This window comes from Heptranchias perlo, chromosome 6 (genome assembly GCF_035084215.1).
Source record: "Heptranchias perlo isolate sHepPer1 chromosome 6, sHepPer1.hap1, whole genome shotgun sequence".
NCBI classification, from domain to species: Eukaryota; Metazoa; Chordata; class Chondrichthyes; order Hexanchiformes; family Hexanchidae; genus Heptranchias; species Heptranchias perlo.
Window position 1 is genome coordinate 30266520 of NC_090330.1, and position 12503 is coordinate 30279022.

Genomic DNA, 12503 nt, shown 5'->3' on the forward strand with positions numbered 1-12503 from the left:
TATAAACTAAGCAAATCATTTGATAAAGTTATAAGGAATAACTTCTTAACTTGCACAATCATCGATATAGAAGTAGACTGCCAAGTACTGCAGCTAAAAACTCTTGAAGCATTCTAAAGGTAGCAGAAATGACCTGATTCAGCAAAGAGCAGAGATATGGGTTTTGATGTGAGATCTGATACACACACATACCTACATATCTCTGTCACTCTTTCAATTTGTAGATTCAAAAAAAGAACTTGGAAGACCGAGTGGGAAGAGTTGAATGGCCTTTCTTCATTCCTACAATCTCAATCTTAGCTCAGCTGAAAGGGACTGTCTAGTCCACGCACAACTCAGTTGACACAAGAGATGCAGTTTGTTTTATAAAGCATAGTTTTCAGTATTGAAATGTTTTCAAAGTAAATCAAGAGAGACTGCAATAAATCAGGAATTGAACTATGGTGAAATTTTGTGGACCACCATCAGAATTTTTACTTCTGCTGGTCTCAGGCCAGTTACTAACATTCTTCTTTGAAACATGTGCCACTCTACCTGATGAATGAAATCTATTATACTGTAAATGAGTAATATACAGAATGTTCATATTGTGGAATGCATAGTATATACAATATATTCTAGGGTAAGTATTGAACAGTTACTGGGTATGTTGTGTTGAGAATCATCTTTCCAACATTTGTAAATCTGTTGAAATGAAAATAAACTCTGTACTCCAACTGACTAGTATGTATTATACAAGGTTTAACTCAACTCAATGTTGATTAAAAAGTCCAGGATAACACATTTTCTGGGAATTTATTCCCCTACAAAACAGTGAAAATAACTGCATTCAAAATTTGTACTAATCACACTGGTTCAGTTTTAATGGGCAGGTGGAACAGGGGAACACAAAAATCAAAAAGTGTCTCTTGCCGACCAGCTTTGCAAGTCTGAGGAAAACAAGAGTTCTATTCCTTTATTTCACAGGTACCAACAGTACCATGCCGAAGTCCACACAAAACTATGTATGGAAGTAAAGCGTTCGAAATTCCACATCACTTTTCAGCAATTCATTCACTTATAATATGTCAGCTTATGATTACTCAACTTGGTATAACAATTACTGTATCAGATAGATCTACTGCACAATTTTTGGAAATAGATGTTAAAAAAACATTTCAAGATAAATTAGTCAGTGGTATAAGCAGTAAAATTAGGCAATGTTAAGTCCAAAAAGGTAGACCTTACCCAGAGGTCATGTTCAGCATAGTCAAACAAAAGCCACACTTTCCTGTCTGCATGTGACAGAAATACTTTCTGGAGAGCAATGACGTTTGGGTGTTTCAACTCCCGCAGCAACTGTGAAACAAAATATACTGCATTAGAGTTGCTACAATTGAATCAGAGTTAAGAGGTCTTTCAATTCAAATTAAGTTTATCCTCACACCTTGAGGTTTTTTAAGTTTTAAAAATAGAATTAATAACTTCTTTAGCACTCCACACTCTCAATTTTATAGTGACCAGCATATCTCTCTTCCACCGAGTCCCCTTTCAATTTCCTCTTTAAAAAATAGATTTTTTTTTAAACAAAGGACAATAAACAAAATTCTACAGGCTGTTTACAAGACAATCAAAGAAATTACAGCCCAATCACATCTCTGTCAATAGTAGTTCAAATGGAACTCTCCAAAGCAATCCAATTTCCCTTCCCTTTTCCTATATCCTTTTATATTTCTCCTTTTTAGCTACTTATCCAACTCCCTTTTAAAAAGGTTATAGTCTCTACCTCATTAGCAATTTGTGGTAAAGCATTACATGTTCCAATAACCTGTCTGAATGAAACAAAATTCTTCTAACTTCACGTTCATTCTTCTAGTGATAATCTTGAGTTTATGTTTCTTTGTTACTGATTTGCCAATTGGTGGAAACAATCTTTCACTCTTTTCCCTCTCAAAACTTCTCAATTATGAAAACCCCTATTGGATCCTGTAACTTCCCTCTTAACATTTACTGTTCCTGTGAACAAAGGCAGAATTTTTCATTGCTTTCTTCTGGTATCGTTCTAGTGAATCTTTGTTGTACATTTTCTAGGGCTCTAATATCCTTCCCATGATGAGGTGCCCAGAACTCTGCAGAATAATTCAACTGTGCCTCATCAATGTCTGCTACAAAATCAGAATTTCCCAATTTTCTCAGCTCAACTTACATTAGTATATGGTTCTATAGGCTCCAATGGCTCTGTTGTACTTATCTAAGGAGGCATTCTGTATGTGTGTATCTAGACAGTGAAAGCCGGATTTTGCACCTGTGTTGCACCGGTTTTGCGCCATTACTCAGGTAGGCAGGGGCATATGCCTGTACTGCCAGATCCCCAATCATTTCTGCACCTGTACTGATCTTTCAGGATCAAATGAGTAATGAAGGTAGTAATGACAGAGTGACATCATAGGTTGTATTTTCCACCATTACTGCCCTAGCAGCATTTTATAGGCATCCAGCATTGTTCGGACTGATGGAGGGAGTTTAAAATGACTTTTTTCCAGCTTGCTAGCCTACGGTCATAGAAGTCAACTTTTGCATCTTCAATGCCACCATGGCTGAAAGAAAGTAAGTCAGCATTGACTAGGGATCACATCTGAGCCACCTTTTGGATCTGTATGGTGCAACACAGTACAACACCACATGCTGCAATTACTCAGTAACTATTTAAATTTCACTTATTCATTCATTAATAGGATGAAATGGTATTTGTCTATTAAAAATGGCACTAAAATATAACTTCTATGGCAAAGGAAGTGGGATTTGTAACCAAATAATGAAAGTACAGGAACATATGCAGTCGTAATGGGGGACTTGATTTTACCAGGGATAAGTTGAAAAATATATGGAGTGCAAAAGGAGTGAAAACATGTCCCTGGGCACAATATTGGATTGCTACATTGAAAAATTGATCAGGGAATCCAAGGGAGCAAGAGTGCTGTCAGAATTGATATCAGGTAACAACCAGGATTTGGTAGAGCAGGTTAGTCAGGGAACACGTTTGCTTCAATAACAATATGGTGGAATATTTTTTAATGATGGAAAAGAGGGCGAGTACAAGAGAAACATTCACATTTAGAAAAGCAGATTTTGAAGGGATATGGTGCGAGCTAAGTAAACTGGACTTGGCAGCATTGTTTTGAAGGAAAAGCATGGATGAAACAAGGATCATTTTTGGAAATACTACACACAAGAGTACAGAACAGATACAGATCATGAGGTAAGTAGGGTAACAAATGGAAAAGATCAATGTCAGCAACAATGGAAGCAATGCAGAGGATAAGGACAAACATGAGATTGTACCTAAAATATAAAGCTATGGATAGCATGGTAGACTAAGGTGAATATAAAAACAAGATGAATGAGATTAAGAAACTGGTCAGGAAATCTAAAATAGAAAATTTTAGAAGATAGTACAGCAGGGAATATTAATATAAACATCAACGATTTCTATAAGTATATTTGCAGTAGGCAGGTGGAGAGAAATGGTGGGACTATTAAACGATCACAACATTTGTGTGGATAAGTGTCATACAACTGATCAAAGATTTGAAATTCACTGGGTAGATCTCTTGATATCTACTCCCTGGAGTGCCCAAAAGTCCTAATTTGACATAATTCCCCTACCTAGGAACTGCTGCTCTCTACCCTTCAGCTAGTTCTTATCGATTCTCGAAGATTTATCCTGAACACCCAACGCATTGCAGTTTTGCAGAAATTTGTCATATTTTTTAGATGTGTAAATGCACATTCTGGATGTTCCCAAAATTACTTGGAATGTCTGTTTCTCAAAAAAGATAATGATGTTGGTCACATAGGATCTTAATATTGGAACAAAGGCACTGCTCACTGATTATCCGGCAGATAAACTTTTAGATTCATTAGATACACAGAAAATATTTGGTTGTGGTGTCTTATTCCTCTGTTCAATGTTTTATTTAATCCCAAACTGAGCTTCTAACCAGATAACCCCATCCAAAGGCCACCTACTTCCACCTCTATAAAAATCACCTGCCTCAGCCCATCTGCTGCTGAAACCTTCATCTGCCACATTCCAAGAAAAGCTGGATGAAAGCTTTTACAGCTTTGTAAATTTAATTTTTATCTGTTTTGTTGATATGGGGTGAAAATAATGAAGAGCTACAACAGCAAGTTTTAAATACCCTCAAGAAATGAGTCTACAATGCACATGTGCAGAAATCTATGGCAAAGGCTGTGAAGAAACTGATGACAATGTTTCAATCGGAAGAATTTAGCAGAAAAATTACCAATACTTGGTGCCGTTCTATATGGTTATAGTTTGGAAGACATGCTGAAAACAGACCATCAGTTTTCAACACCACTGCATGGCTGGAAGAAAATAGATGGAAATTTGTAGCTATAGTATACCTTTAACCTCAGCAACTAGAGTTCTACCAGTGCCAGAAGCCCCTAGCCATGTTAATGTGGCAGATTACCTTAACATTTAATGTGCTTTGCAAAAATCAATATCAACCTGCGAGGTGGCCATTGATAATGAATACACCATTGTAGAGGACATAAAAGAATTTTCCTGGTTGACAAATGTAGAACTGACAATATCTCATGCTTTGGAATGATTTTGAACTCTTCCACAAAAGCAATACGATAAATTCTCTATATTCCAACTTCAGTTATCACTGCACTATATTTTGGGATATGGGTGATAGCCCCAGATACTAATGGGAGATGAAAATGTGTTGCAGAAGTCCACATCATTTTATTGCAAAACATGAAGGTGGCCATTTCCATACCCAAGATAGTGAGGTATTATCTGATTAATCTGTCTGAAATTAAATCTCCTGATCAGGGACTGCTAGGGGTCCAGGGCAATTGTAACTGTATCCAAAGAAGCAAGTTCAAATATCAGATCATTTGTTGATTGTCTTTGGGGCTCATTCCAGTTTACTATGAAACTGCCGCTTTTAAAAAAAAATCAGCTATTTAGGATGCTGCTTGTTGCCTCTTGTGTTGGCAGTCAGATACATTAATCTGGGTAAGACTGCGCACAAATGTTGGAACTGCAGGGGTGGAACATCTACAATCACTGGGGGCTTGAGATATTCCAAAAACAAACGGCTTGTGTACCTGTTTCCTTGGACATGAAACCTCAAAAATATGTGATACTAGCACCTTATGGGGATGTGAAAATACATGTTGAGATATTCTAAATGTAGGATACCAAGTGAAGCAATGTAATCATTAGCCTGGAAATTACTGCTGACGATACTATTGGACAAATACTTAATGAGTTCCGATGACATTCCTTTGTCCCATTGAAAATAACAAAGATAGCGGGCAAAGGAATCTCATACAAACCCCGTTAAGTGTTCGTCTGCTAATGGCACTATCAGTAATTAGGCTATCATAACTCTTTTCATTGAGATATTTGTATCCTTATAAGTCTACACCCTCAAGTCTTTTGAGAACCACAAATAGTTGACATGTAGAAAAACTTTTGTTTCCTGGCCTTTCGGGACTTCCTCTAATGCTTTAAATGAAATGAGGTATACTTGTCCACTGGAGTGTGTCTGTCATGATGATATCAATTGAAATATATCCAAGCTTTTTGAAAAAACATCAGCATACCTAATCAAATTGCCTGCTCAACACAGGCACTGGCAGTGATCCTGTCTGAGTATTTTGTATATAGGCAATGTACAGTGCATCTCTGAAATAGAAAATATGGGATAGAGATTATAGTATCAGGCACCTGACTGGGCTAAGTACAGTGTGTGGTGTATCTTCTTGAAACTAGAAAGTTTCTAGTTTCAAGAAGAGGTTTTAGAACTACTTTTAGGTTTCTGATGTGGGAATAAACAGACCCACAGAAGACATCTAGAGAAACTTTCTTGGGATGATTTTTAAGAGTCTGCTGGTTCAACATCTTAAAATGGGAGGCCAGAGCTTTTCCCTGAAAGGTAAAGCGCTTGAACTATCCTGCATGTCCATAGGGAAATCTGAAGTTCATAATCAGATTAGGCAGCAGATTGGAACATCTTGATCAACACATCTTGCACTGGCATCAAATGCACATTCCTGTTGCAATTTTGTGGTCTGCATGAACTTGTGAGGTCCTGGCCAAAGACTATTCTTTGACACTGAAACAAAGCTTGCCTGGTGAATTTGAGCATCCTCAGGGAACTCTGGACAGAGTTTGAGAAAACCTTTTCTGGATGATACTTAAAATTAAACAGCTGTGATTATTCCAGTAAGGTAGCAATTTCATAAATAGTTTTCAAATTATTTCATCCTTTTTTTCTCATCTACCCAGACTATGTAACAACTGCAACTACTTTTGAGTGAGCACTAGATGATATACGATGGCACAATGATAGCTCTCACCTCCAATTCTCCTTACTCCCACTTAGCATGGCTGAAATTAGCAACAGAGTAAAATAAACAGTCAAAATTCTGGGACAAGCAGTATTATTGTGGGGTAACAATCAAAACAGGGCCAATGTGTGACAACCTTGGATATTCTGGGACCTCTGACTTTCTGAAGATTAGACACATAGGCTAGCTACAGGAAGGGAACTGGTGCAACAAAACACCAAAGGACAAACTGATTTTCTATAATACAATGGTTAAAAAAAAGATATAGCTCAAAATTAGGATTCTTCACCTCCAATCTCATTGGTCGTTGAAAATACATTGCAATTGACAGGAAAGCGTAAAATTTTCCTTTATGCAAAATACAGTTTTTTTAAAACTCATCACAGGAAATGTTTCTGCTTTGCAAGGAGGTTTTTTTTATTATTGCAGTTGCACCTCTGTTAGAACACATTGTGATACATTGTTGCTGTTATGCACTGCATATAAGGGTCAATGGACATCATTTGTTTAAAAGTAGCTCAAAATGGGCCAAGGACTCGTTCTGGTGAGTGTATTGATATTCAGACACACTCTTTTGGGCTGCTTGTTGCAATGCTATCATTGTTCATTGGATCTTCTTGGCTAAATCAATACAGCTTTGTGAACTTTCATGGATAGATATGTTGCCACATGTCCTCATCTGATGCCTGGGCTAAAAAGTGGCAGATGGCATTCAATGTCAGTAAATGCGAGGTGATACATTTTGTTAAAATAAATAACAGCAGTAATCGTGCTGAGTGGAAGCAGGATCGGTGTTGGTATAAGTTTACAAGACATTAAAGGCAGCCTCTCAGGTTGATAAATGCTGTTAAAAAAAGCAAATGGAAGTATCGGTTTTTATCATAAGAGGTATAAAATATAAAAGCAAAGAGCCTTTATAAAACCTTAATATCTCAGTTACAGTACTGTATGCTATAGCAAGAATATTGAGAATTTAAAGAGCATACAACGCAGATTAACTTGAATGCTGTTTGGTATGAGGAAATCTAGATAGAAAGGACTTTTCTTTATTAGAACAATACAGATTACGGGGCAATACAAAGTAAGTGTTTAAAATTGTCAATGGTAGGACAGGGTAGAGAGAAGCAGGCTTTTTTCAGTAATTAAGTCTAAAATGAAGTGCCATGGTACAAGTGTATAATGTAAGAGATTTAGAACAGAGGGCAGTAGAAACTTATTCACATATGAGAGTTGTGAGGCTGTAGAATTCACTTTCTGGTGGTTGAGGCAGAAACAACATCAACATTCAAGATTGGATTGCAGAGGTATTTAAAGGAAAAGAGGATAAATGGAAATGGATACAGGGCGGGTAATGTGATTAGGACTATGTCCTGATATGCAGGGTAAACGCCAAAATGGACTGGATGGATTAAATGGTCCGATTCCATGTTATAAATTCTATGTCTTTCTACATATGTGGGGAGCGTTGTCAGTGTGCTAGCCAGAGATTGGCAGTGGAGTACCAAAGTTGGAGAATTTATCCCAGAAAAGCCTCAGTATGTGATTTTTTTTCTGATGGGTTATTTGCCATGACCAAAACTGACTGGGTTGTGGGTACATCGACAACCACCTTAGTTTGCTGCAGTTAGGCAGAAACCCAGAAGTTTGCCCATCTGGATACGAGGGACCACCATTGAAAAGGCCCAAAAGGCAGTTCAATGGGTTTGGCTTAACTGTGTGCTGGGTAATCATCTACTAGCACTGCTGAATCCTTGAGCATGATCAAAACTATAAAATATTGCTCACTCCTCACCACAGGCTCTCTCAAATTCTGCATGGTCTTTGAGTAGACAGGAAGGGTTATGCTATATCCAAAGCTTGAATCACTACTTACAACTTGATTGTATTGCTGTGATGTCAGAGGAGACAATTTCTGTTCCATCCAGGTTCTGCACTATGAATAACTTTGTAATGCATGTGCAGACTATCCCAGAATGCATTTTGCAACAAAATAAGATGGGTGTCATTACATAATGCATTCTTGGGCACACAATCCCAAACCAGAACTAACATGTAGCTACAGTACAACCAGATGCTTGGAAAACAGGGCATAATTTTTTTTAAAGCTGCAAATGCTAGAAATCAAAAATAAAAACAGAAAATCCATATAGTACCTGTAAAGAAAAAAGGCAGATCAACGATTTAAGCATAGACCCGAACAAAGATTCGGCACTCAAGACGTCAAACTGCCTCTTCTCTTTAGAGATGCTGATGGATCTGTGTGTATTTCCACCTTTTCTATTTTTATGCAACAACTAGCACATGCTGTTTCTCTTTGTTCCACTTTTACCTAGTTCAACTGCACAGCAAAATCTGATTTTAGCTTAATTTGCTACTGCCTCTCCCTGCAGTAATCAGAATGAACAATTATCTTTCTTACGGAACTATATAAATCACAGTGCAGTGCAACAAATACGGAAGATAACTAAGCACAGTAAGCAAAGCATTCTGTTAAGGAACATTTACATTTGCTCTCTGTTCAATTTTGTAATTTTTGTATACTAGTACATATAGTTTTGACAAGTAGCGCTACTTTGTGTATTTTCCCCTTTCACATAAAAATAAGTGACAAAGATTATGAGAATTCTGCCAAGTTGCACTATTTTGATCATGCAAAGTACTGCTATTTCTAGGTATACTTGAAATCAGCAAAAACAATTAGAAAGACAAGCAAATCATAGAAGTTAATCCCTGCATGACCAACCTATAGCATGCTCTAGTTCCTCCTTAACCCCACACCATTCTCATTACATATGTTTCACTAATACCAAGTTATCTACAATCCTTTCAACTATTGTGCATCCGAGACCTCCGATTCTTTTAATATAGCTGTCTTTTTGGAAAACCAACCCTACAAACTAGAAAGAGCTGCTGTACAATAGCACAATCAATACCAAAAGTATTCTTTTAAACACTTCATCCACTGCTCATCTTTCTTCCAATATCATGTTGCAAAGTTGTACACTAAAATAATTCAAGCAAAGCATTCTTTAAATCTAAACTTGTTTATCCCCAATTTAGACTATCTCAAAGGACAATTTGTCAATGTTGTTCAATTCAAAATTTGAAGAGATGGGAGGTCAAAGCTAATTTGGTAAATACACAGCCCAATATAGAACTGAGCTATACATACCAGGAAGGTCTTTGCAGGTTAACTGAGCTCAACGAAGACAGTGGTAAAGGTGTTTCATTGGACCTCACCTTTGAGCTAGGGATGAGAGAAAGTATTTTACCAAGGTTCCCATTTCTGATCACTGTCCAGTGACTCCTGCTGGAAAGTTCACATGTTGATGTTGAGTTAGGAAAATGTAGTTTGGCTATAATGACCCCCATGGTTAAATACCCTGGCAACAATTCACTGTCTAGACTCCTACATGAAAAGGAGACTTGGGGAAAGATAGCAAATGACAGTCAATACCTGTGTAACCATTAAGCACATGTCAGCACCTTCAGCAGAAGTGGAAGGAAGGAAGTTAGACAAAAAATTTAAATAACAGCGATGGGGAACAGTGGCACAGTTTATTAAGCTGCAGTCCTTTTAGCTTTGATGCCGGGTGAAGTCAGCTCAAATGGTGGAACAAATGTCTTCTGTGAAAAGAGTTTGATAAGTGTTCATCTGCAGTGTAAAATTGTCAACCATTTCACATTTCAGGGACAGGGTTCAGATAAGGGTAAATTTATAAGTCTAAAGAGAAAAGTCAAGGCTGTAGAGCAGAGTAGCGATTTGGGTAAAAACAAGCAGAGTGTGTCAGGAGGGGACTAAATGTTTAACAAAGGTAATGGGACATTAGTGACTAAAGTCACATCAGGGGAAAATAATAAGTTAAAATTAAAGGTGCTATATCTGAATGCACAAAGCATTCAGAACAAGGTAGATGAATTAATGGCACAAATAGAGATGAATGGGTTTGATCTTGTAGCCATTACTGAGATGTGCTTGCAGGGTGATCAAAGTTGGGAACTAAATATTCCAGAGTACTTGACTTTTAGAAACGATAGGCAAAATGGAAAAGGAGGGGGTTAGCCCTGATAATAAGGGATGAGATAAAGACTGTAGTGAGAAAGGATTTTAGCTCAGAAAATCAGGAATGTAGAATCAGTATGGGTAGAGCCAAGAAATAACAAGGGGCAGGAAACTCTGGTGGGAGTAGTTTATAGGCCCCCCCAACTGTAGTTGAAGTGTTGGCTGAGTATAAATCAGGAAATTAGAAGAGTATGTAACAAGGGTAATGCAATAATCATGGGAGACTTCAATTTTCATAGACTGGGCAAACCAAATTGGCAAAAGTTGTTTGGAGGACAAGCTCATGGAATGCATTCGAGACAATTTTCCAGAGCAGTATGTCCAGGAACCAACCCGGGAACAGGCTATTTTAGATCTAGTAATGTGTAATGTGACAGGGTTAATTAATAATCTTATATAGTTAAGGATCCTCTGGGAAAGAGTGATCATTATATGATAGAATTTTATATTGAGTTTGAGAGTGATGCAGTTAAGTCTGAAACCAGGGTTTTAAATTTAAACAAATCCAATTGTTGGCTTTTTGGCTAGTTGGCTAAGGTAGATTGGGAAATTAGGTTAAAAAAATGACAGTAGATAAGCAATGGCAAACATTTCAAGAAATAGTTCATAATTCTCAACAAATATATATTCCCTTGAGGAATAAAAACTCCATGGGAAAAGTGATCCAACCGTGGTTAACCAGATAAGTTAAGGATAGTATTAGATTAAAAATAGAGGCTTACAATGTTGCCAAAGTAGTAAGCCTGAGGATTGGGAGGGTTTTAGGAATCAGCAATGGACGGCCAAGAAATACATAAAGAGGGAGAAAATTGAATACTGGAATAAACTAGCAAGAAATATAAAAACAGATTGTAAGAGTTTCTACAAGTATGTAAAAAGGCAGAGATTAGCAAAAATAAACGTGGCTCCCTTAGAGGCAGAGACAGAAGAAATTATAATGGGGAATAAGGAAGTGGCTGAGTCGTCAAACATAAGAACATAAGAGATAGGAGCAGGAGTAGGCCTTTTGGCCCTTCGAGCCTGCTCCGCCATTCATTGAGATCATGGCTGATCTGATTCTAGTCTCAACTCCATTTTTCCGCCTGTTCCCCATATCCTTTGACTCCCTTGCTGATCAAAAATTTGTCCAACTCAGCCTTGAATATATTCAAAGACTCAGCATCCACTGCTCTTTGGGGCAAAGAATTCCAAAGGCTCACAACCCTCAGAGAAGAAATTTCTCCTTTTCTCTGTCTTAAATGGGTGACCCCTTATTCTGAGACTATGCCCCCTAGTTCTAGATTCCCCTATGAGGGGAAACATCCTCTCAGCATTTACCCTGTCAAGCCCCCTCAGAATCTTATTTGTTTCAATAAGATCTCCTCTCATTCTTCTAAACTCCAATGAGTATAGACCCAACCTGCTTAATCTTTACTCATAAGAAAACCCTTCCATATTCGGAATCAGCGTAGTGAACCTTCTCTGAACCACCTCCGATGCAAGTATATCCTTCCTTAAATAAGGGGACCAAAACTGTACGCAGTACTCTAGGTGTGGTCTCATCAGCACCCTGTACAGTTGTAGCAAGACTTCTGCCTGCTTTTATACTTCATCTCCCTTGAAATAAAGGCCAATATTCCATTTGCCTTCCCAATTACCTGCTGCACCTGTCTGCTAACTTTTTGTGTTTCATGTACAAGGACACCCAAATCCCTCTGTACTGCAGCATTCTTTCTCCATTTATATATTTTGCTTTTTTATTTTTCCTCCCAAAGTGGATGACTTCACACTTTCCCATATTATACTCCATCTGCCAAATTTTTGCCCACTCGCTTAACCTATCTATATCCCTTTGCAGACACTTTGTGTCCTCCTCACAACTTACTTTTCCACCTATCTTTGTATCATCAGCAAACTTGGCAACAGTACACTCGCTTCCTTCATCCATGTCATTGATACAGATTGTAAATAATTAAGGCCCCAGCACAGATCCCTGCCGCACCCCACTAGTTACAAACTGCCATCCTGAAAATGACCCCTTTATCCCAACTCTCTTTTCTGTTAGCTAGCCTATCCTCTCTCCATGCTA

At 37.8% G+C, this 12503-nt stretch overlaps 1 protein-coding gene across 2 annotated transcripts in view; it reads right to left on the reverse strand.

Annotated features, from left to right (window-relative positions):
- Positions 1–12503, reverse strand: part of cdk8 (cyclin dependent kinase 8) — a 113821-nt gene that overhangs the window by 64892 nt on the left and 36426 nt on the right. For both annotated transcript variants that reach the window (XM_067986020.1, XM_067986019.1), the window contains exon 3: positions 1228–1338. In XM_067986020.1, coding sequence (XP_067842121.1) covers positions 1228–1338 — 111 coding nt within the window. The remainder of the gene's footprint in view (positions 1–1227; positions 1339–12503) is intronic.